Raw genomic sequence first — 23,016 nt, 5'->3', positions numbered from 1 at the left:
GACCACTTTGATGGAAGAAAGAGAGACAGAGAAGGAGGGAAGGAGGGAGGAAGGAAGGAAGGTAGAAAGAGAGAAAAGGAGAGAGAAAGAGGGAGGAAAAAGAAAGAAGGAAGGAAGGAGGAAGGGAAGGAGAGAGGGAGGGGGAGAAAGAGAGGGAAAGAAGAAAGACCGAGCAAGCCAGCCCTTTGTGATAAAAGTCAACTCCCTGGAAAAGGTCTCAAGGGGATGTTGCCTGTCAAATAATTTCAAAGAAATGACATTTCGACAACAAGCAAATGAGGCTTTCCTCCCACTTCCTGCCGTCCATCTCCATTTCTCCCTTTTCAATCGCTCTCCTCCCACCCTTGGTTCATTCCTCTGGCAAACAGGGTCCCTCCTGTACTCCCTTCTGCCCTCCTCCAGGGTCAGCTGAGTGTTGCCTTCTTGATGATGCTGCATTAGGAAATCATTGAAACCCAAATCTTGGATTGTTCCAAATCCCTCCATGCCTCCCCAGTGACCCAGCTCCGGACGTGACTCCACCGGAAGCCAGTGCGGAGAACAGCAGTAAATCTGACCAGGGACAGCACACGGGCCCCAGAGCTCTTTCGCGTCAGGCCTCACTCCTGAAGCCCCCACCCCAGCCTGCACCAATTCGTGCATTACTCTGGAGGAGGTGGCTTTGCCCATCTGGGCCTTCATTTGCGCATCTGAGCCAATGTGGGCCGGAAACACTCCTCGTTCTGTGGTTCCAAGCCCCGCTGCTGGTGGATGGCCACACACGGGCCTTCATTGGTGTGAACGGCTAGGACGCTATGCGCACATGGACATCATGCTGTTGGATTGGCCCTGAGACGCAGCCAGGACATGCCCGCCAAGGTCTCCCAGCAAGACAGGTAGGGAGAGGGGGCAGGAGTATCCACGCAGTGCAGGAAAGAGCACTGGAGATAGTGAGCCCATCAGGCACACCACAGGGGCTTCCAGCCTCGATTTCCCTGTGTCTGGTGGTAAAGCACATCTGAAGTCAAGCAGATTCACAGCCTTTCCTTTTAAGGTAACAGACATGAGACAGCTGCAGGGTCCCGCTGTGGAGTCATGGTCATCCAGGGCCTTGTTCATCCCTCTGCAGCTCCGTGCAGACAGTTTCCCAGCATCCCACAGCCCCATTCCAAAGTGTTCTTTCATAGCTAAGCACTTGCTCTGTGCTGTCTGCTGCCCTAGAGACCTCCATATGTCGCCCATTTGACCTCACAACCATTCCTTGGGGAAAGGGCTTACTATGATCATTGCACAAACGAGGAAAGAAGGGCTCAGAAGAATTAAGGGTTTTGTCTCAAGCTACACAGCAAACGAGTGGCAGGGCTGGGACTCAAATCTGGCTCTGAGACTCCCAGGTCCTCTGTGCCACTGCTGTGTCATTGCTTAAGGCCCATGTGAGTAGATAAACAATAATAATAACAGTAACTACAGCAATGGCGCTTACTACCTTCAGGCCCCAGGCTAAACACTTAATGGGCACCATCCCATCCCATCCCCGCCATTCCCGTAAGAAAGGTAAATTAATGTCTAAGTGGTAGAGTCAGGGTTCAAGCCTGGATGTGTAAACGATTTCAGCTGAGGGAGAATGAGGACCCAAGCTTTGTGCCAACAGAGAGGAAGGCTGCCTTCCAGAGGCAGAGCTAGGTTCTGAAGGCAGCCTCAGTGAGCTTGAGGCAGGGTTGGGGTGATGCAGGACGGAGCAGGTGAAATTTTACTTCCTTTCAACGAGTCAAGAGGTTTATACTTCCTCTAACCTCTTATCAGTCCCAAGCACTATGGAGTGAATATGTTATTGTGTTTTGTGTATTTTTGGTACAGGGACACTTGACAAAACAGGCCTGGGGGAAGTAAATCCTTAACCTCCTTCCTTTGGCAGGGCTCTGTCTCTTGTCTTCCTTCCTCAAGGCTCTGAGGACCCAGCACTGCTCCACATGACTGCCCCTAAGCCCGTGAAAGCAGGGGCATGTTGGTATGTCCATCTCCGTATCCCCGGGGGGCCAGCACCGTGCCTGGCACATAGGAGCCACAGGGTGCTACATTTGTCCAATGAATGAATTGTTCTCTAAAGGTCTCATTTGACTCAATCGCCGTTAACGGGGTAGCTCTTATGGGTCAGACACTGTTGTTTTGAGGTAAGTGAACAAGGGACCAGCCTGCAGGAAGTCTCGGTGAGACTTGGGGCACAATAAAACTCTCAGTGTCCCCTTCAATACTTTTAGAATCATCAGAGAATGAATGAATAACAACTTATCAGGGCCACCATGAAGGCGCCAAGTCCGGTGGGAACACAGAAATGGGAACCACCGATGTGCCTGGGGAGTCAAAGAAGGCTTTGCTGATGGAGGATGTGGTATTACCTCAGGCTTGAAGGATGAGGAGTTTGCCTTAAAGACAAGCGGGAGAAGAGCACTCCACGCAGAGACACCAGTAGGAGCAAGGGGATGAGGGTATAAAATTACTGCTTGGGGCTGGGGCAAGCGACAAAAGATGCCCCTTTGAGACCAGGCCATATATCATGGATGGGCGGCCTTCCAGAAGATTCCAACAGTGAATCATAATGAATTGAAGAAAGAAAAAGAGCCTGAAGTTGGCATGATAATTAATAGGCGCATCCTATGAGGCTTCGTTTAGATTCGTTCTCATGCAGGGGCAGAACATGATTAAGCATCTCGGGAAATGCATCTCCAAAAGCATCATCAGAAATCTAGGGCCCAGGTGCCAATCATCCCAGGTTTTGGCAGTCAGATAGGAGCATGGGTCTCAGCCAGCATTTAAATCACCGGCAGGTCAAGTGCCCGGAGTGTTTCCTGGCCCAGAGCACAACCTCCCAGCTCTGTGCCACAGGACACAGTCCCTCCCCTCCTGGCCAGGTAGCTAGCTAGCCTCCCTGCCTATCTGTACCCTGCCCCCAGAATGAGAGACGCGAGGCTGGGGGGCTGCATAGGAAGAAGAGGGCTGCTGCAAACCCGCGGACTGCATCGCAACAAGGTGCTGCAGCGTGCACAGCCCGGGGAGGCCCCAGGCTCCAGTGCTTGCCCCTGCTCTCGGCCCATTTCCTGCTCAGATTTGGGAATTTTCAGGCCTGGAGGGAAAGTCCCTCGAGACGAATATTAGAAAGAGAGAGAGAGAGACAGAGAGCACCGGATCTGCCTGGAGAGCGCGGAAGGAAAGTCTCGGCTCGGTCCGAAGCGGGCGCGCGGAAGGGCGGGAGGCGGCGGAGTCGGAGTTACTTTGCTGAAGGCTCTGGAGTCGCGCACAAAACAGGGCGACTGGGAGGACCACGGGGAAGACCAGCCCGAGGGGCGGGGGAGGGGAGGCGGTTCAGTGGGGCTCTGGAGTGTGTGTCTGTGTCAGTGCGCGCGCGCGCGTGCGCGCGCGCGTGCGTGTGTGTGTGTGTGTGTGTGTGTGTCTGGCGCCTGTCCAAGGTGATTTCCCATAAACCACATGCCCCCACAAGTCCTCTTAAAAGGCTGTGCCGAGGAGCTGGCCAGTGGAGACCGGCTGGTGGAAAGTGAAAGTTGCCTGGGTGCTCTCGGCGCCGCCGCCCGCTTTCCGCACCCCCGGGACTGCAGCGCGGCCCTCGGCCGGGGCGCGGGCTCTGCGGCGGCCAGCGAGCGAGCGAGCGAGGGCGGCCGACGCGCCCGGCCGGGACCCAGCTGCCCGTATGACCGCGCGGGGCGCCGCCGGGCGCTGCCCTCCCACGGTAAGCGGCGGCCGCGGGGCGGCGGGGCGCCCGCAGGGCTGGGGAGGGAGCGGGCGGCGCGGTGCGGCGCCTCGGAACCTATTGCCCTGGCGCGCCGGCCGCCGACGCTCCCCGCCGCGACCACGGGCTCCGGGGTCCTTCCCATCTTTGCGTGCCGGCTGCCTGGCGTCCCGGGCGCACTCGGGCTGGGACCCGTGACGCCTTGCAGCGGTTCCTGGGGCTGCGGTACTTCTCCGGAAAGGGGAGGCTGCTCACCCCACTGCTCCGAGGCGCGCACTGAGCCACCCGCCGGCGGGAGAGAGGGGTTCACAGCCACCGGCAGAGGCTCTCTGCCGGCTCCGTGTCAGCCCCTGCCTTTCTCCCATCTCTGAGCCGACGCCGCCAAGAGACCCGCGCAGTGGCTGCGCGCTGAGTGTGGCGCCCTCCCAGCGGGCACCCTCGCCATGGGCCACACACATGCTTCCAGGCTCTGCTGGGGAGTGGGCGCTTCTGCGTTGGAGAAGTTCAGAGGTCATCCAGCTCACAGAATTCCAGGGTCTGTGCCCAGGAACCTGCTGGCAAAAGGAAAGAGCCGGGCAAGCCGCTACTTGTCCCAGCATGCAAGCAGGAGGTTTTGGGGGACTTGAGTCAAAGTCTGTTTTGCGGGGACCGGACTCCAGAGCTGCCTGGGGCTAGCTCCGAATCTTTTTATTGCAAAATCTGGTTCATTCAGCCGGGGAGCTCCTGGGCTCGGCGGTAGCAGAGAAAGGGGAAGGTGGAAGGAGGGTTCCGTGGTGCAGAGCCCTGGGCAGGGTAGGGGCTGCTCCGCCTTGCACGGGGAATGTCCGGCCCCAACTGCGGGCAGTAGGTGGGGCAGCTCCTAGAAAGTGCAGGGTGGCACTGTTAACGAACAGTAGGTGTTCTCCCAGTGGGTTTACTTGTGAGGAGCCCTAGAGGAGAATGGCAGGAGAAACTGGCCGGGAGAGAAGCAAATACTTGGAGGGGAATGGAAGGGGTTGCAGGTGGGGCTGAGAGGAAGGGGCAAGAGCAGACCCACAGGGGAGCAAGAGCCCAACTGAGAGGCTGAAGACAGTGTCAGGAGGGGGGAAATTGTGGAGGGGGAGCTGGTAGGCAACCAGACGAAGATAAGGGCTGGAGGGAGACCATGAGGAAAGTAAAGGTGGAGGGAAACGTAGACTGGTTTTAGACAGGAGCCGTCTAAGGATCTGGTCGTGCCAAGGTCCCTCCAGGGCCCCTGTTGATGGGAAGGATGGGACAGGTGAGGATGGACAGTGGGACTGAGATGTCTGTGGGCCTGCAGGAGAGGTGCCTTCGTGGCTGTCCCAGAGGCCAAGGCGGGTGGGTGGGAGGAAGAATGGAGGGGGAGAAGAGCCAGCCCAGCTAGATGCGAGCTAGAGTGTTAACCCTTGGGTGCCCATTCGGTTCCTCCTCTGAGGCAAACCTGGGGCCCCAGGGGCAGGGGGGACCCCCTCTGGCCACCTTCAAAGTCAGCTTCCCACGTGGTGGCTGCACTCTCCCTGCACCAATCACTGAAATAGCTCCAAACGCCAGGCAGCCCTTGGGTGTGAAGCTGTCCTCGGACGTCAATATCTTGAAGTGCCTGTGGCAAGGTTGTCTTCCTGAATACTGCCTTTCTCACGGGCTCTTTCCTCCACACTGTTTAAAACTGGGGGGTTCAGAGCGGCAGGGGCAGCGGCCTGGGACAGAGCCACACCTTCCGCATGGCCCAGTTTCCAATGGGTCCTGAATTAAAGGTTCTGGAGGGCCTGGGCAGCCGTTCCCACCCAGGGCTACCTCTTCAACTGCCCAACAGAGCCTGAAGCCCTCCCCGCCGACTGTCCTCCCCCTTTTCCACTCTCCCTCCACCAGGTCAGGCCAGGACCCTCACCAGATCCCTTTACTGAGTGGCATTGGGCCATCCTGTGCCTTTTCCCTCCAGGCCTCCCCTTCCCTCTCTCTGCCATCAACTTCTCCCCATTTTTCATGGCCTCACAGAGGCCTCTTCTCCCTGCGCCCTCCCTGGTAGTCCCAGCCAGGGCCTCTGTTCCCTGGTAGGAGCTAACAAACATTTGGGCTTTTAATTATATGTAAATCAGCATGTTGTTGAGGGCTGTTTCATAGCCTCCTTGTTTTTCCAATGTGCTATTTATTTGCAGTCTTTGTCTCATCATCTGGATTACCGAGGCAGAGCCCAGAGCCCAGGAAGGTGCCAGCTCTCACCCCACCCTGACAGCGTTTCCCTGAATCTGGAGACATCAGCTGCCAGGGGCAACCTTGAGTTGGGGAAAGAAAGTTCAAGAGTCCCTCTGCCTCTGGCTAGAGAATGGGAGACCTGGGCCAGGGGGAGGGTTGAAGGGACCCTGGTTAGGAGGAGGGAGAAAGGAAGGAAGGGGAACGATGAGGTGTCAGGGACCAGTCCCGTCACTCGAGGGGTGAGCAGCTCCTGGGCCAGGTGGGAGCTGAAGGAGGGAGAGATCTCCGAAAACTTCCTGGCCATGATGAGAGCTGGCTGGATGGATGCAGACCGTGCTGGAGCTCTGATAAGCAGGTGCCAACGAGGGATGGCCTAGAACTGGCACTGCTACCTCTGATTAAGCAGTCGGGCTCCTTTTTGACACACACACCCAGGGCTCCAAAAGGTCTCCAGTGTGGGATAGGTTCCCAGTGAAACTGAGTTCGGGGCCCTGGTTTTTTCCAGTAGCAGAGCCAGACCTGTGTGGAATCAGGTGGGAGGAAGGGCTGGGCCTAGGGAAAATGTCTGGCTGGAAGTCTGCAAGTGGGTGCTCGAACATGAGCTTGAGAGGAGTGGGCAGCCCAGAAGACATCTGGCTCGGTGTTTGAAGTTGCAGGGACACAACAATGGGCTGATGCAAGCCCTGCATTCAAGGAGTTTCCAGTGTCACGGAAATTTAGACTGGTAGGAACACCTCCCGTGTCCTCCTTAAAGGGTCAGTGTGTAATCAGGCTCGGCTTAGGTTAATCTGGGAAGGCTTCTTGGAGGAGGTGACATTTGGGTAGTTATCAAGGAGAGCAAGATTGTGCGTGCCACGTAGGAAATGCTGAAAAAGTTCCGGGCAATGCTGCATCCTGGGCAAGGGGCAGAGCCTGCAGCATTGTAGGTGTGAGCTCCTTGTTTCTCCACTCTCAGCAGGGCACTGGGGTTCCTAGGGAGAGTGAGGGCTGGGAGTAATGATGCACTCTCTACCACAGACATGGCTGAGCCGCCTGCTGCTGCTGGTCTGTCTCCTGGTGAGCAGGAGTATTACCGAGGAGGTGTCAGAGCGCTGTAGCCACATGATTGGGAACGGACACCTGCAGTTCCTGCAGCAGCTGGTGAGTGTGTGGCCGTGCCTATCTACCTTCTTCCCACTGGGGAAACTGAGGCAGGGAGCAGGGTCAAAGGCAAGGGTTGCAGGCAGAGAAATACGGCTGCACAGGACATGATTCATGGCTCCCACCTAGCTCTCATTGACCTTCTCGGGGTCAGGGTCTCTGACCCACCCCCAAGCCTGCAGCCCTCTCTGACTCCCCTGCAGACAGTGGACAGGGTGGGCTTCCAGCCAGTTGCCTGGGTTAATGATTGCCTGGAATGTCAACCATAGACTCTGAAAAGGCTTGCGAAGCCTGCTCTCCCTCAGTGTGATGCTTTCTCTGGGGAGCCATCCCAGTCTGCCTGCTGTGTCGCCTCTAACTCCCAGCCTCTCAGATATGCCACCAACCTGGCACCAGAGCTACCGTCAGATTTGGAGAGGAGGCTCCTGCCTAGCTCCCAGCCCTCCACCCTCACTCTCCTGGCTCTTGCCTGAGCCTTGGGGCTGGGATGGACTGCTCACCCAGGCCATGAAGGAACCCGTGTCTTATTCTAATCTGGCTGGCAGAGTTGTCAACAATTCCAAACATGGTTCAGCCGGGCAGAATCAGGTTACCATCATGGCTGCTGTCCTGCTCAGAAGAGAATTTACCATCCCTCTGGCCAGCCAGACAGGGTGGGGCACCACTGGCTAAGACCAGCTCCAGGGCCCTGAGCTCGGGGCTTGTAGGCTGGGCCTCCTGACTCTCTTACCTCTACACTTTTCCTCCTGCATGTAGCTTCTGCAGCCATCCAGGTAGAACAAGAGCCATAGCATTCTCTGAGGCTTACACTCCCAGAGCCACTGCTCTGGGGGCCAGCAAGGGCTTTAAGGGCACCTAGCCCCAGCCCCTGTAGATCCTGAATCCCCAGAGCTTGTCCAGCCGCGACTCGAATCCCTGCCAGGACAGGGAGCTCACTACTTGTCGTGGAAGATTATGCCCTGTACCCTCTGTTAGATAGTTCTTCCTTCTAGCTAACTGGTATTTGTCAGATTTCATGGAGTGGGGGTGGAACGAGGAGACTCCTTGTTCTTCTACAGCCCACCCTGGGCATGGGGGAGGCACAAGTCTTTCCCTTGCCTCTGTCTTTCCCAGTATGGTTGGTGGGGAGGTAGATGAGCACCAAACCCTGATCCACCCCAAAACTCTAGTTCTCATTCTTAAGTGAGCTCAGTTGAGCTGCAGACGCCCTGCCACCCCTGGCTTGCTCTCTCTTACAGATTGACAGTCAGATGGAGACTTCGTGCCAAATTGCCTTTGAGTTTGTAGACCAGGAGCAGTTGGTGAGTTATGGTTATTTATAAGGCCCCTGTGCCAGCCCTATATGTGCTTCCCAAGGTGGGTATATGTGGGAACATGAAGGGAGGAGAAATCCTATAACTGGGCACGGTGAGGGTGTGAGGATCCCTGGTGCTCAAGTTTGGGGTGCCAGGGTCCAGGGCCGAGCAGGATCCGGGCCTCAAGTCCCCTGCTGCTCCCTTCTCCTGGCCCTGGCACATATCAAGGCCTTACTATGCACCAGACACTTTCTAATTTAATCCTGACAGTACGACTGTGTGATATACCAGTCTCGGTTATCGTCCTCAGGGAGGTTCAGGGAGCATAGATACTAAGTGGTGGGGGCCTGCTTTGAACCCAGGCAGGCTGGCTCTAGGGCCAAAGCAAACCAAGATGACTTCTGGGTCACATGCTTTGCTTAAGGATGTCGTTTCCATCCAACAGACTGAACAGCAGCCAGGGAGTCAGTCCAGCCCTTTCCCTCTTCCTCCTACCCCACACCCAACCAGCCATCAAGTGCTGCCGGTTCTGCCTCCCAGCAGCTCTGGGCTCTGCGGGAGCCTCACCCAATCAGTTGCTTGGACAGTTTCAAGAGCCTCCCTGCTTCCAATGCACCCCATCTTCCCGCCATTAGGGGGAGCTCTCGGAACTCCAACCTGTTACCTTCATTTCCCTCCTCCAAACCTGTCAGCACCCCCTCGCCCCTGCCCCTCACTCCAGGAGAAAGCCCAGGTTGGTCAGCTTGGGGTTTACACCACACAGTCTGGGCCCACCGCCCCCATTCCCTGCCCCTTCCTGCCTCCAAGCCTTGGCACAAGCCCTTCCTGTGCCTGTGATGTCTTTTCAACTGCCCCCATACTGCCCCTTATTCCACGCCTGCTCATCTTTGCACCTGCAAAATCACCATGATACGCCCCAGAGTTGCTCCCATCTCTGAACTTCTGCACACCTGACCCATATACATGTCTATTAGAACTGGAGACCACCTCATGGTCCGAGGAATAACCTCAGTATTTCACTCACTCACGCCTTAACCAATGTGGCGAGTTTCCTTAGCTAGGAAATGATGAGACTGGTACCAGGAATCCGGCGCTGAAGCAGGGTGTCTGTTGAGGCAACCACCTTCTCTGAGGGACACAAAACACGGAAGTTATCCTTTGGGTCCTCAGGCGGTCTCTAGTTCCCCCTGTGGCCTGGAGGATTTGAAGGAGCCGTGTAGTAAAGGACTTTTGGTGAAAGCAAGCCAAAGAGAGACAGAGTAGTTCCCCAGGATCCACCTTACCTACACACCCCCATTCTGATGAAAGCCTCACCTTCCAGAAATCTGAGGATGTCTCTAATCAGAACCCACATTTCCTTCCCTCTACCTCAAGTCCAGGCAGCTCCAGATCCCATGAAAGAGACTGAAAGACCAGCTGGGGTCAGCGCCCCCCTTTTTACTGGGGTGGCGTGGCCCTCCCCTCGGGGGCAGGTGAAGGGCAGGCCGCAGCCCTCCGTCTGCCCGGGATGGAGGCACCTGTCACAGAGCCTGGGTTCCCCGATCACATCAGCCAGACCATAAACTCCAGCTTCTTGTTTTTCAGAAAGATCCCGTGTGCTACCTTAAGAAGGCCTTTCTCCTAGTGCAAGACATAATGGAGGACACCATGCGCTTCAAAGACAATACTCCCAATGCCAATGTCATCGTGACGCTCCAGGAACTCTCTCTGAGGCTAAGCAGCTGCTTCACCAAGGACTATGAAGAGCAGGACAAGGTAGGAGGGTCCTGGAGCCAGGAACAGAGAGCAAGAGTAGAGGGTGGCTTTGGTGGTACCCTCCCTGTCCTTGTGCACATAGTATATTCACTTGCTTCACCCTGTGTCATGGTTCCTTTCTCTCTCTCATTCATTTATTCACCCCACATACCTCTGCTGAGGACTTACTGGGCAGGAGACACGGTGCTAGGCCTTGGCGGTGTCTTCGTGAGGAAAAATTCCATGGCCCCCACCCTTGTGGAGCTTACGGTTAAGTGAGGTTGGCAACCATTAAACAATGACACAAGTAAATAGCATTATGAAACATGAGCACTATTCATTCACTCGACCAATGGTGAATGGTGCCTCTTGTGTACCAGGTACTGTTCTAGACACTAGGAATCATCTGGGGTCAAACCAGACGAGTACCCGTATCCACGTTCATGGAGCTTACATTTGGCGGGGGGTGAGAGAGTTAACAAAATATACAAGTAAAATACGTGCTATGTGGGATGGTAGTATGTGCGTTGCTGAAGAGAAAGCCAGGCAAGGGGGAGACCTGAAGGAGGTGAGGGAGCGGTGCCATGAAGGAGGGCTGCGTGGGGCTCTGAGAAAGAAACAGCATTCTAATTAAAAAGGGGGGTGGAGAAGAAGAGAAGGAGAAGCCTTCTGAGTAAGAATATACTTGCTTGAGGTTCAAAGATGAGGAAGAGTTAGGAAGCTGTGAGGCTGGTCAGAACATTCCAGAACAGGGAATGCTAGGCCCGAAGCCCTGAGGTGAGCAGGACTGCACATTCAGGACCACAAAGAAAGGGTGGTCGCCAGGAAGTGTGGAAGAGAGGTGGGGAGAGAGGGGAGGAGGCAGGAGCCAGCAGGGGGCGCATCTGGGGTCTTGGGGATGTGGAATGTTGGCTGAAGTTTGAGGGAAGCTTTGGGGAACAGAGGAATGACCTAATCTAACTTCACTGCGAGGACCGCAGGGGGCAAGAATGGAGGCTGGGAGGCCAGCAGGGGGCGCGAGTCGGGGCCAGAGGTTCTAGTGGCTTGGACCACTGGCGGGCGGGGGACGCAGCGCGGGGCTTGGACCCCGGTGATGCTGTGCAGGTGGAGCGAGCAGCTGTGCTCCCAGGTCGAGTTTGGAGAAAGAACGCACAGGATTTGGGGATGCGGTGGCCATAAGGAGCTGAGGGAAGGGATGGCTCAAGGCCGGTTTTGTCTGGAGCAGTTAGGGGAAGATCAGGCAGAGAAGGTTTGGGGAAAGGGCAGGAGCTCACTTTGGGACACATGAAACTCCAGACGCTTGTGAGACAGCCAAGGGGAAATGCGGAGCAGGTGGCTGGATACACGGGGTCTTGAGTCCGTCTGGCAAGATACTCGTGTAAGAGGAGGTGGTGTGGAGGTCATCTGTGAGGCCAAGAGACTGTAGAGCATAGCCCACTGTGGGAGGAGAAACAGACCCCTGAACCCCAGCACCCAGAAGCCAGGCAGAGGAGGGGACCTGGCCAGGAGACTGGGAAGGAGCAACTTGAGCGGTGGAGGGAAAACCAGGAGACTGATTTCACTGGGCCCGTGGAAGACTGTCTCCAGATGGAAAAAGTAGTCGCCTTTATCCAACGGGATTGAGAAGTCAAGCAAGACGAGGGTAGAAAAGCGTCCGATGGCTCTGGCAGTGTGCGGCTGCTGCTGGAGGCAGGTGCCAGATGAGGGTGAACGGAGAGGAAGTAGAGGCAGCGCTGTGGGGGAGTGGGGCTCCATAAAGGCACAGGAATAGAGGTCACCAGAGGGAGTGTGGGATTGCGGGAGGAAACATCTTTCCCGAGAGGTATTAAGGCTGAGGTTTTCCAATGTTAAGGTTCGTTAAGTATCACTTGGGGAGCTTGTTTAAAATCCAGATTCCCAGTACGTACCCCTAGAAAGTCTGATTCCCTGGGGCTGTGGGTGGGCTTGGGAATCTGCATTGTCACAAGCCACCCACCCTGCATGCACACTTCCTACGCCCGGCGTGAACGCAGCAGGGTGGACTTGAGGAGGGAGGGAGCCTTTGAGGCTTACAGGAGCCAGTCTCCTGAGGAGAAGGCTGGTGCGGGTTCAGAGCTCCTGAAGAGAGAAGGCACGGCCTCTGTGTGATAGGTGGGCATCGGGACCTTCTGTTGGATGTTGCCGTGTTCCCTGTGCAGTTACGAGGTGAGGTACGAAGGGCACAGAGGTTTACGAAGAAAGGAAGAGAAAGGCAGTTTCCCTCTTTCTTATAGTAGCCCTGGTGGGAGGCTGGAAGGCACTGTAGAAGAGGAAATGAGCCCAAACTGGATAATCCACTTGGCTAGTGTCACGTGGGTGGTGGGTGACAGAGCTGAGCCCAGGTTTTCTCATGCGTGCATTCATTCATTCATTCATTTGTTCATCTGGTCCACATTTGTCAAGGGCCTGTGCAGCTCAGTTTAAGGAAAAACTTGGTATTTGGAAGTCATTGGTAAGTAGACCACGGATGAAGCCACGGGCATGTGGGGCCTCATCTGGCATGAAAGGGAGAAAGTAGGTCCAGGACAGCCCTGAGGAATGCCAGAATTTAGAAGTCTGGTGGAGGAAGGGAGCCTGGTAAGACGACTGAGAAGGAGCAGCTCAGGAGATGGGAAGCTTCTCAGAGCCCCAGTGGGTGTAGGAGCCATGGTCCTATGAGCAGAAGAGAAAAGGACAGCTCGATAGACAGGACTGGGGCAACTTCAGCCCCCCCTTCCAAGGCATACTCATGCCGGAGAAGGACCCATAGCCCTGTGGCCTGCTCCACACCACAGGATGACCCTTCTAAAACTTGGGTCTCACCGTGCCACCAGCCACCTCCCCAACAACCCCTCAGATGTTTTCTCTTTGCTGTATGGATCAGGTTAGCAGTTTGTGACATGGCCAACAAGGGCCCGAAGCACCTGGCCCTTGCTGACCTCTCTTGCATGAATCTCTTGCCAACTTCTTTTTTTTTTTTTAGTCTCTTTTTTTAATTAATTAATTTATTTTGAGAGAGACAGAAAATGTACAAGTGGGGGAGGGGCAGAGAGAAGGAGAGACAGAATCCCAAGCAGGCTCCGTGCCGTCAGCACAGGGCCCAATATGGGGCTCGAACTCATGAACTGTGAGATCATGACCTCAGTGGAAATCGAGAGTCGGACACTTAAACAACTGCACCACCCAGGTGCCCCATCTCTTGCCAACTTCTTCCTAGGTGGCACTACTATAGCCACTCTAGCCGTCTTTTGGTCTTTCCACATTTCAGGCTCTTTCCTGCCTCAGGACCTTTGCACACTCTGTTCCCACAACCTGGACCGCTCTCTCCAACCCCACCTCCTTTCCTGGTTGACCCTTGCTCATCTTTCAGTTGATTCCATGGGGAAATTCACCCTGGGCCCTCATTTGGCTCCCCTCGTTGTGCACTCTCAGATCATTCCACACTTCTTCATATGACTCCCTGCACTTGTAACGTGTTTAATGCCAATGCCTTGCTAGATTCAGTGTCCCAACTCAGACAGTGACCACCTCTCTCATGCTCATTGCATGATTCCCAGGTAATTGCCATATGCCTGGCACATAGATATGTGCTCAACAGATCTGTGAATAAATGACATATCTGGAGATCTCAGGGCTGGTTCCACTACCCAGCAGGGGTGAGGGGAGGGAGAAAATGAAAGAGAAAAAGAAGACAGATGTGAAAAAGGCCAAGGGCGTTTGGCAAACAAGCTAGAGACATGGCTCATCCTCACCAAGTCGGGGGGGGGGGGGCCCTTACTGTCTTTCCAGGCCTGTGTACGAACTTTCCATGAGACACCCCTCCAGTTGCTGGAAAAGATCAAGAATGTCTTTAATGAAACAAAGAATCTCCTTAAAAAGGACTGGAACGTTTTCAGCAAGAACTGCAACAAGAGCTTTGAGAAATGCTCCAGCCAAGGTAAGCACCAAAAGGGCCAGCAAGTGTGGGTCAAGGGGAGGGTGTAAGGAACAGAGCAGGGATTGGGAGGTGAGGGGTGGGCTGGAGGGACCCTGGGCAGGCAGCCTGGCTGCGACGCGAGCTCCTGTGTGTGTAGATGTGCTTTTCTCGTGTTCATATGAGGCTTCACATACCTCTGGGTGGTCCGGGCACATGTCTTTTCTGACATGTGTGTGCATGTTGAGACATCGAGAAGGATCATGCTGGTGGCTGTGAGATCAGGGAATGGGCAAGGGGCCCCTCTCGGAGGGCCCTGTAGGCTTGGAGGCTTTCCCCACCGGCTCTGCAGGCTGGCTGAACGCACAGGGGGTTCCGTGGAGAGAGCAAGGCTCCATCTGGGAGCCAGGGCCCTTGCACCAGGAGCCCTGCAGTGAATCACCAGGATACCCTGGCTCCAGAAGTCCCCAGGATGCCTTGAATGTCCCCTCAAGGGAAAAGGCTGGATTTGAAGGCTGAGCATCACTCAAACTCTCCCAGTGCAGGCCCAGCTGCACACGCGTGTATCCTACGTGGCCTCGTCTCTGCGTCCTGTGCCACGTGTGCCCTCCTACATTCAACCTTGCTCCCTGAGGCAGGAGCTGAGGCCCCGCGACCTGCCAATGGCCAAGTCCAATCTCGTTGCTTCAATCCCAAGGCCTCAAGTCTTGGCCACATTCCAGCCCCAGTTTGTTCCCGCCTGTGGCTGTGGCTGTGTGGCCCCTGGCTGTGCATGAAACCACCTTGCTGCTTTCCAACCAGCACTGTCTATGGGACCTGAGGGTGTCTTGTGTTAGTCTTGGAGGCCGCTGCTCAACCACCTGGCCAGCTGCTGCTCAATCGTGGCTTGGCACCTTGCCAGCTGGAACTCCAGGAAAAGCTGTCCCCTGGTCTTCCCTGACCCTGGCCCCCAGTCTGTCCTCTAAACCCCACTCTTTGCTTTCTGCCTTTGAGACCCCGCAGCTTGTACCTTCCTTGCCTAAGGCCTGTGTCATGAGCACTGGCTCCAGTCCTGTCCTTTCCTCAGCCCCTAGCTGAGGGATTAGGGGATGAGGGACCCTGGACCCATATCCCCCTCTCAACAACCCCCCCCCCGGGAAACCTGTGCTGGAGGCTGGTGACTCTATCTCTTCCCCCCCCATCTTTCTCTCTCCCTCTCTCTGTGGTTCTTTCAGATGTGGTGACCAAGCCTGATTGCAACTGCCTGTACCCCAAAGCCACCCCTACCAGTGACCTGGCCTCTGTCTCCTCTCAGCAGCCCCTTGCCCCCTCCACGGCCCCCATGGCTGGCTTGACCCGGGCTGACTCTGAGGGGACAGAGGGTGGCTCCCTCTTGCCCAGTGAGCTGCCCCTCCGCACAGTGGACCTGGACTCGGGCACTGCCAAGCAGCGACCACCCAGGAGCACCTGCCAGAGCTTTGACTCTCCAGAGCCCCCGGGTGTAGAGGCCAGTCCTATCGGAGACTCACCTCAGCCCCAGTCCTCTGCCGGGGCCCCCACCCCTGGGATGGAGCACATTCTTGACTCTGTGTTAGGCACTAACTGGACCCTTGAAGAGGCCTCCGGAGAGGCTAGTGAGGGTCCCGTACCCCAAGGGGCAGAGCTTTCCTCCTCCAGGCCGGGAGGAGGCAGCATCCAGGCCAAGATGACCGCCAGGCCCAGTGACCTCTTGTCAGCATCTTTTCCATTGTCCTACTCAGCCAGGAGCCAGCAGCCAGAGGACATGACTAGCATACCCCTGCCCATGGTGGGCCCTGCGAGACCCACTGGCCAGGCCCAGAGTCATACACCTGAGAAGACAGACCGTCCATCTGCCAAGCCCAGAGACCACCAGGAGCCAGGCTCTGCCAGGACCCCGTCGCGGCCCCCACGAAGCCTCAGCAGTCTCAGGACCCCGTCACGGCCTCCACGAAGCCCCGGCAGTCCCTCGGCCCTCTCTGCACAGCCAGGTCTTCCCGGAAGCCACTCCTGGGGCCATGTGCTGCCCCTCAGGGAGTTGGAGGGCAGAAGGAGCACCAGGGATCGGAGGAGCCCCACAGAGCTGGAAGGACAAGCAAGTGAGGGGCACAGGCCCTCAGCCCGCTTTAATTCCGTTCCTTTGACTGACACAGGCCATGACAGGCAGCAGGAAGGACCCTCAGACCCTGAGCTCCCTGGGTTTGTCTTCCGCCTGCTGGTGCCCAGCATCATCCTGGTCCTGCTGGCCGTCGGCGGCCTCCTGTTCTACAGGCAGAGACGGCGGGTAAGGAGAGCCCCTGTGAGAGGAGGGCATCCCGTGGGGGCGGTGGCACAGCCTGGGTGGGGGAGCAGGTCGAGCGGGTCAGAGGATTACTTGGGCTCCGCCTGGGTTCTTCAGATGCCAAGACAGGAGGCCAGCTGAGCACAGAAGATGGCAGGTTGAAGTGGGGGGTCTATTAAAAAACAGGGGACACCCAGGCTATAAAGTCAATGGGAAGGGACCAGGAGAGGACATTCTTGGGCCGAGAGTGGGAAGAGAACCCGGCCATGAGGGGAGCTAGGAGAGGAAAGTGATGCTGCATGGAGGTCAGAGCAGTGTTCGCTGGGAGCTCTGTGGGGCCCCGGGCCCCGGGACCCCTGGGATAGGAGGCAGCCTGCATGGGGAGAGGAGATGGGGCGTCACCAGCAGCGAGGCCCCAGGGAGCCCTCCTGGCCCCACGGCTGACCCCCACATTAGGGTAGCTGGGGGAGACTTTGATAACTCTCTCATCTACTCCTCTGGGCACCCCCTGCCTGGGGGTGAGGCCACAGTCCCCACACCATTCCCCAGCTCCTCAGGGAGCCTGATCTTTACTGTCTGTCCCCAGAGCCATCGAGAGCCTCAGACAGTGGATTCTCCCATGGAGCGACCAGAGGGCAGGTGAGAGTTTGCAGGAGGTGGGGGTGCTCTGGAAGGCACAGGGGGGGCCTGTCTTGGCATCTGTTTCCCCTCCAGAGTTGAGGGAGACTTCCTTTCACTTGCTCTGAGGAAGTGGAGCCCAGAACAGGATGGGAGGCAGAGAGGAGGAAGGGCGTTTCTTCTCTCCTGTATCTCTGGGATTTTTCCTGATTTCTCCTTAGGGCTGGGCAGTTCTGAGTCTTCTAAGTCTGAGAGGGCTGGAGCACATGTGCAGGGGTTTGGTGGACAAACTTAAGGGGCTCCCTCTCTCCTCAGCCTCTGTTGAAGTCTTATGCCAGCCCTATGCTCTGCCCACAGCCCCCTGACCCAGGATGAGGACAGACAGGTGGAGCTCCCAGTATAGAGGGGTTTCTAAGGTAAGATTCTGATTTGGATCTCTCTCCACCCCTTAAAATTAGCTACCCTCTTTTCTAATCACCCTACATTTCTAATCACCAACCCACACCTGACTCCCTCCCCTCCTGCTCTCTTTTCCATCCGTCCCCATATCCTGCCAACTGTCTCCTTTCGAGATCCTCAGGAAGCCGCACGGCCCCTCCATTCCCCCCACCCCCACCATCGGAGGCTAGGCCCTGTGGCCTGTACATCGGCTTATTATTTCTATATTTGGCTTCTAGTCTTTGCTGCCACCTTCCATCCCAGAGCAACCAAAATCTTCTTGTACGTGGTCTTTACCCTCCCGGGGAATTTGCACCGCCAACCACTTCAAACCCAACGTTCTCAGCTTGGCACCTCTTGCCAGGTTTCTATCTGTCTGCACCCTATTTGACCCTTCTCCGCAGCCGAGCTCATTTCTACATCCCTGCTTTTAGATTCATGGACCCCCAGAACCTTAGTCTTAGAAAGGCTTGTGGAGGTCATTTGGCCAGTGTCCCACCCGACAGAGGCCTCCCCTTTCTGCATCCCCGACAGGGGGTCAGCCAGCTGCTGGTCCCATATTCCCTTTCCCAGGCAAGCTCCCTGCCATCTCCCAGGAGCGCCGCGAGGAAATCCTGCCTCGAGTGAGCTTCCCTGCCTGCTCCACGATGGTCCTCCCTCCTGTTCTCACGAGAGCCCTCCCAGTGTCTCAAGTCAGTTATCCAGGCCCCCTTTAAGAATTCTGTAAGCTAAGTGTGGCACAAGTCCCTCAAACATTCCTCGTATGGTAGGGTTTTCAGACGCCTCACCATCCTGGTCGCCCTCCTTTGGACACACTCGTTTGTCAATGTCCCTCTGAAAATGTGGCACCCAGCCCTGGACACAGTGCTCCAGATGTTGTCTGACCAGCTCAAAGTACAGTGGGACTGTTAACCTTCCTTGATCTGGACACTTCTTTTCGCGCAGACTCAGATTGCATTAGTGTTTCTGCCCATCACCAGTGCCCACTGAAATCGTTTCAAGTCCTAATGCTGTCTTCATAGTCCTCGCAAATGTGTCTCCTGCACACTGATGAGCACCTTCTATTGTCCTCGCCCACGCTGTTGGTAAAGATGTGACCCTTATCCTTCCTCACCCCCGGCTCCCCGATTCCAGGCAGCGCCCCCACCTCCCGTTCTTCCTGATTGTCTCCACCGCCCGCTGACTGCCTTCAGGTCCTCCCCCTCCGCTCTTTGGTATTTGGTTAATCCTGTATCAATTGGCACTTACTTGGATGTTGTTTTCATACACTTTGAAATCTTATTTTATGTGTACATGTACGTTCCGCATCCCTAAGAAGGCTGTAAGCCCCTTGAGGGCAGGGACTGTGTCTTCCACTTTCTTTGCGTTTCTTTTTCTACTACAGCAAGGGCTCCTCCACATCTGCCGAGAACTCAATAAATAACTGACTGGCTTCACAGTTGACTGACCACCTGACCCTGGCCAGGCTCTAACCGACCAGCCTTCCGGATGACCGGTTAACCAGCTAACTAATCAACTCTGGCTGCCTGGCTGACCAGCTGGCTAGGTGACTTTGACTGATCGACTGACTAGCTGGGAACTGCTTAAACTGAGCTGTCTGCCTAACTAACTAGCTGGCTAATGGCCTGACTTGCTGATTGGCTCGCTGGCTGGCTAGTTAGGGTAACCCATTCAATTTTCCAGTCACACCCCATGGCACATACACGTGAGCGCCTTAGGACCTTCCCATGGGTACGGTGACAGGTCTGGGCCACTCCTCGCAGAAAAGGAATCTAAGGAATACTCAGAATCGAGGGAGCCTATTTAGAAGAGAGCACGAGGGAGCGTATCTGGAATCCTGGGGTCCCCCCTTCTCGGCGGGGTGGGCTAAGATGGGTCAGCGGGTCAGGTGGGACACTGGCAGGGCTGTGAGGATGACCCAGACTCCCTTGAGACTGGGAAAGCAGAGGAGGGATCAAGGTCCCTGGGGACTCCGTGGCTCAGTGCTGCACCACCCTCTGACTGGTTCCCAGCCTCCCCCCTTGGTCTTGGCCCTCCGCCCCATCTCTTCTACACCCCTGCTCTGCTTTCCCTGCCTCCCTGTTCTCAGGCTCTGCCCAACTTTCCTCTTCCTCCCCTCTAGATTTCACTTAGAAAGGGAATCCAGGGCAGGAACCACACCCCAGATTCCTGATCCCACCACTTGGATCAGTAGGTCCAGCCCCAGGAGCCTCAGGAGATCCAGGGCGAACCCCTAGCCTACCTGCCACTCTGACGAGAGAGAGAAAACACAGAGGCAGAGAGACGGATAGACGGATGCTCAGGAGAAGACACAGGCACTCTAAGGAATCAGGGCATATGGGCAGCAGACTCACCCACTTGGTCCTTCTTCTCTCCTAGCCCCAGCCAGGTCTGAGACCCCGCTGTGCCCAGCATGGCTCATGTCCAATTTCTGGTTCTCCCTTCTTCCCCCTCCACAGCACGGGAATGGGCTGGAAGCCAGAAGCTATGGTCCCATCTGCCCTCCTTGTCCGTCACGGACTTTGCCATCGGGTCTGTGGATGGTCAGGGAGGGAAGCCCCACACAGGATCCCAAGTTGGATGGAGCCCAGGGGATTTCTGCTCCGGGAACAAAGCATTCTGAGCATGCTGGGCAAGGGACAAGGATGGGGGTGGGGTTGGAGAGAGCAAGGCCCTGACTCCCATGGATGATCCAGGGAGGCAAGTCCCTTGGCCCGTCAGGAAGGAGGCGGGGTTACTTAGGGGATAGCACGCCAAGTGGCAGGGTGGAAGTTTCCTTGTTCCGAAACTGCCTCTACTTCTTCCTCTTGGTTACCTATGACCTGCTGTCCCGAGTATCGAGTAACGTGCGCGATGACTGTCTGTGATGAATGGTGTGGAGGTGGGAATGAGAAATTCTTCTTTGCTAGAGTTAGCAGGAATCGTTGGTTCATTGGCCCAAGGCCAGGGAGGTGGTCTTGCCCGAGGGGAAGTCTAAGGACACTCAAGTGCCCCCCCCACCTCCCTGTTAGACTCCTCCACTTGAGCAGCTGCCAACCCCCTCTCCTGGCCCTCCTCAGGCCTCTACCCGGCCCCGTTACCATCCCCTGCGGTCGCTAGTTCCCCAGAAGGAGGTAGGAGGTGAGGCCAGTCTGGCCAGAGGCTTGGACTGCTGCCAGGAAAAGCCGCCTGGTCCTTTGCGGTGTCTGGGGTGGCTGGGAAGGCGAGGGAGAGGACCAGAGGAAGTCCTGCCTGTAGCACCACCTACAGCCCACAGGAACGCTGTCTCCCCCACCCATGTCCTCAGCGACCCCTCCCTCCACTCCCACTCGACTGACCAGCCTTTCTTTCTCTCCCTTACAGCTGGGCGCACAGGACAGTCTCTCCATGGGACGAGACATCATGGGGGCGTCCACCACCACCCCTCCCCAGCCATTCTCCTCGCAATGTGGCCTGCCCACCACGAGAGCTCCTGACCAGAGCAGCGAGGCTGGAGTCCCTCTGCCCTCGACCCTCAGACTCTGGACTGACCAGGAGAGGGCTGGAGGTTGCCCTCCACGCTGCTGTTATTTATCGTGGGCCCTGGAGGCTCCCATCCACTGGAGGAAGGCTGGGAAGCTCGGCTGAGGACCCTCTGCGCCTCAGGGGCTGTGTTCTCCTCCTACTCCCCTCCAAGCCACACCTGGGCCAGGGACCCAGATGCCTGTAGGACGTGGGAGAGCAGGGTGGGCACCGAGGAATGAAAGAGCCCTTTGCCCAGAGGACCGCCTGGTGCCTAGGGATGATGCCAGCACCGACAAGCAGGGACTTGTCTCCAGCGAGAGAAGCATGAGATTGGCAGGGCGGGACAGCGTCAGCTGGATTTCCCGTAAAGGTGTGCGGCCCAAAAGACGGGAAGAGAAGGCCTCTGGGCCTGTTGGTCTGCACGGACAGCCTGGAGCGTGTCTGCACCCTCCGCTTGCCCAAGTGCCCTCTGCTGGTTGCCAGACAGAGAGGAGAGGTCAGCCCTGCCCTCGGGACCTGTCTGGCTTGGCTCCAATGCCAAGGCGAAGACCAGGCTCTGGGATCTGCCCCACTTTCCCTCCAGCCCTGCCAGAGCTTCTCCGGGAGGCTGCGCAGAGGCTCCCCTCACGAAGGAAGCCATTGCACTGTGAATACTGAACCTGCCTGCTGAACAGCCTGCCCCGTCCATCCCTGTGAGCGAACATCTGTCCGGCCTCCTGCCCCTCCAGCCTCTCGCCAGCTTCCTGCACTGAGTGCCCGAGCCGGCCTTGCCTGTCGACTGAGGGAGCCCCTAAGCCCTGACCTTCTGCTGACCCAGGCTTCGACTCCCCAGGGTGGATGGGGTGGGAGAACTGCCTGGGCTGCCAGCCAGAGCTGGTCTTTAGGCTGCGTTGTTCGCCCAGGTTTCTGCATCTTGCACTTTGACATTCCCAGGAGGGAAGTGACTGTGGGAGGGCGGGCAGGGAGGGCAGAGGCAGACCCAGAAGGAGGCTGCGGGGTGAACTCTGACTGAAAATGGGTCTTTGCAATTATGGGTATACCGCTGAGGTGGGGGGAGGCGTCTGCACCCTGACCCTCCGGCCCAAGTCTCCTTCCCTGCACCAGGCTCCGCCCCCCTCATAGCAGCAGGGCAGTGCTGGCAGGCACCCGGCTGTCCCCGTGGAAGCCCTGGGGCTGGCCTTGCTCTCCAGCATCTCAGCGCGGCACCCAGCTCCCATTCTCATCCCCCCCTCTCTTCCCCCACCTGGGTAGGCAATGATACCCCCAGCTCTCACCCCTACACTGTCTCTCTGGCCGGGCCAGCCGGGGTGGGAGAGGGACCGGGTGTCTGCTTCCAATTCTGTCTTGAGGGCTTCAGCTTCCTGGGCCAGCCTGTGGCCACTGTTCTGAGAACTGGCAGCAGGTGACAGGGCTGCTGATTGCCCTTGGTCTCTTTGTGCTGCTGCAATCCCTCCTCTCTGCTGCCCTGGGCCCTCCGCCGAGAGATCCCACCCTTCCTGGCCCCTGGGCCGAGGCCCATGACTTTTCTTCCTGCCCTCGAAAGTTGGGGTCTGCTGGCCCCCACCGCCCCTGCCCTGCCGCTCTCAGCCGAAGAAAGAGCAGCGGGGAACTTGCCCTGTGGGGGCTCCTTCTAGTCACAGACTCTGTATTTGATGCTAGAGTATATGTATTTAAAAGTGAAAGGGAAAAAAAAAACCCACAGAAAAAAGGCATTCCTCCCCCACCCCAAACATATAGTATTTTAAAAGTCAAGAAAGCAAATCCAACTCCTTGCAGAAGCTCTTTGTGGGCGCTTGGTGACACAGGTGCGGGAGGGGCCCCGGACCTCTGGGCTGCTGCCCCGGCTACCTGCACAGGAATCCCTTCTTTGAGAAAGCCGAGAGGGAACATTGGCTCACACACTGTGAGATTTTGTTTTTATACTTGGAAGTGGTGAATTATTTTATATAAAGTCATTTAAATATCTATTTAAAAAATAGGAAGCTGCTTATATATTTAATAATAAAAGAAGTGCACAGGCTGCCACGTGTGAGTCATGGGAAAAGTGCTTTTGGGGCGTGGGTGGCAAAAACGGGGGTAGGCAGGCAGGCAGGAGCTGCTGGGCCAGCCCCAGCTCAGAAACCCTCAAAACGGGGAAGGAGGGTTCTCCCCAGGTCCCAGTCCCGTTACCAAAACCCCCTGCGTTATTGCTGTCCCACACACATCG

General features: G+C 56.6%; 1 protein-coding gene across 4 annotated transcripts; it reads left to right on the top strand.

Moving 5' to 3' along the window:
* Window positions 1-3,410: 3,410 nt before the first annotated feature.
* On the top strand, window positions 3,411-22,804 carry CSF1 (colony stimulating factor 1). Of its 4 annotated transcripts, none has more exons than XM_047084476.1 (9): window positions 3,411-3,721; window positions 6,932-7,054; window positions 8,293-8,355; window positions 9,934-10,104; window positions 13,870-14,017; window positions 16,144-16,274; window positions 16,858-16,910; window positions 17,247-17,305; window positions 20,670-22,804. In XM_047084476.1, exons 1-8 carry the CDS (start codon window positions 3,683-3,685, stop codon window positions 17,290-17,292), a joined length of 774 nt encoding a protein of 257 aa, XP_046940432.1. In that variant the 5' UTR covers window positions 3,411-3,682; the 3' UTR covers window positions 17,293-17,305; window positions 20,670-22,804. The 4 variants fall into 4 exon arrangements, with proteins under 4 accessions (XP_046940432.1, XP_046940429.1, XP_046940430.1 ...); XM_047084474.1 differs by having other exon boundaries at window positions 3,415-3,721; window positions 15,733-16,274; XM_047084472.1 differs by having other exon boundaries at window positions 3,415-3,721; window positions 15,208-16,274.
* The last annotated feature ends 212 nt before the right edge of the window (window positions 22,805-23,016 follow it).

The sequence above is a fragment of the Lynx rufus genome, unplaced genomic scaffold (genome assembly GCF_022079265.1).
Source record: "Lynx rufus isolate CCGP_SWC_20201006 ecotype Redwood Valley unplaced genomic scaffold, mLynRuf1.p SCAF_2, whole genome shotgun sequence".
Lineage (NCBI taxonomy): Eukaryota > Metazoa > Chordata > Mammalia > Carnivora > Felidae > Lynx > Lynx rufus.
This window is presented reverse-complemented; position numbering and strand designations above follow the sequence as displayed.

Coding starts and splice junctions, on each gene's coding strand:
- CSF1 (XM_047084472.1), top strand. CDS start 3,683: ATGACCGCGCGGGGCGCCGCCGGGCGCTGCCCTCCCACG. Junction 8,356..9,933: donor TTGTAGACCAGGAGCAGTTG/GTGAGTTATGGT, acceptor CTTGTTTTTCAG/AAAGATCCCGTGTGCTACCT. Junction 10,105..13,869: donor ACTATGAAGAGCAGGACAAG/GTAGGAGGGTCC, acceptor CTGTCTTTCCAG/GCCTGTGTACGAACTTTCCA.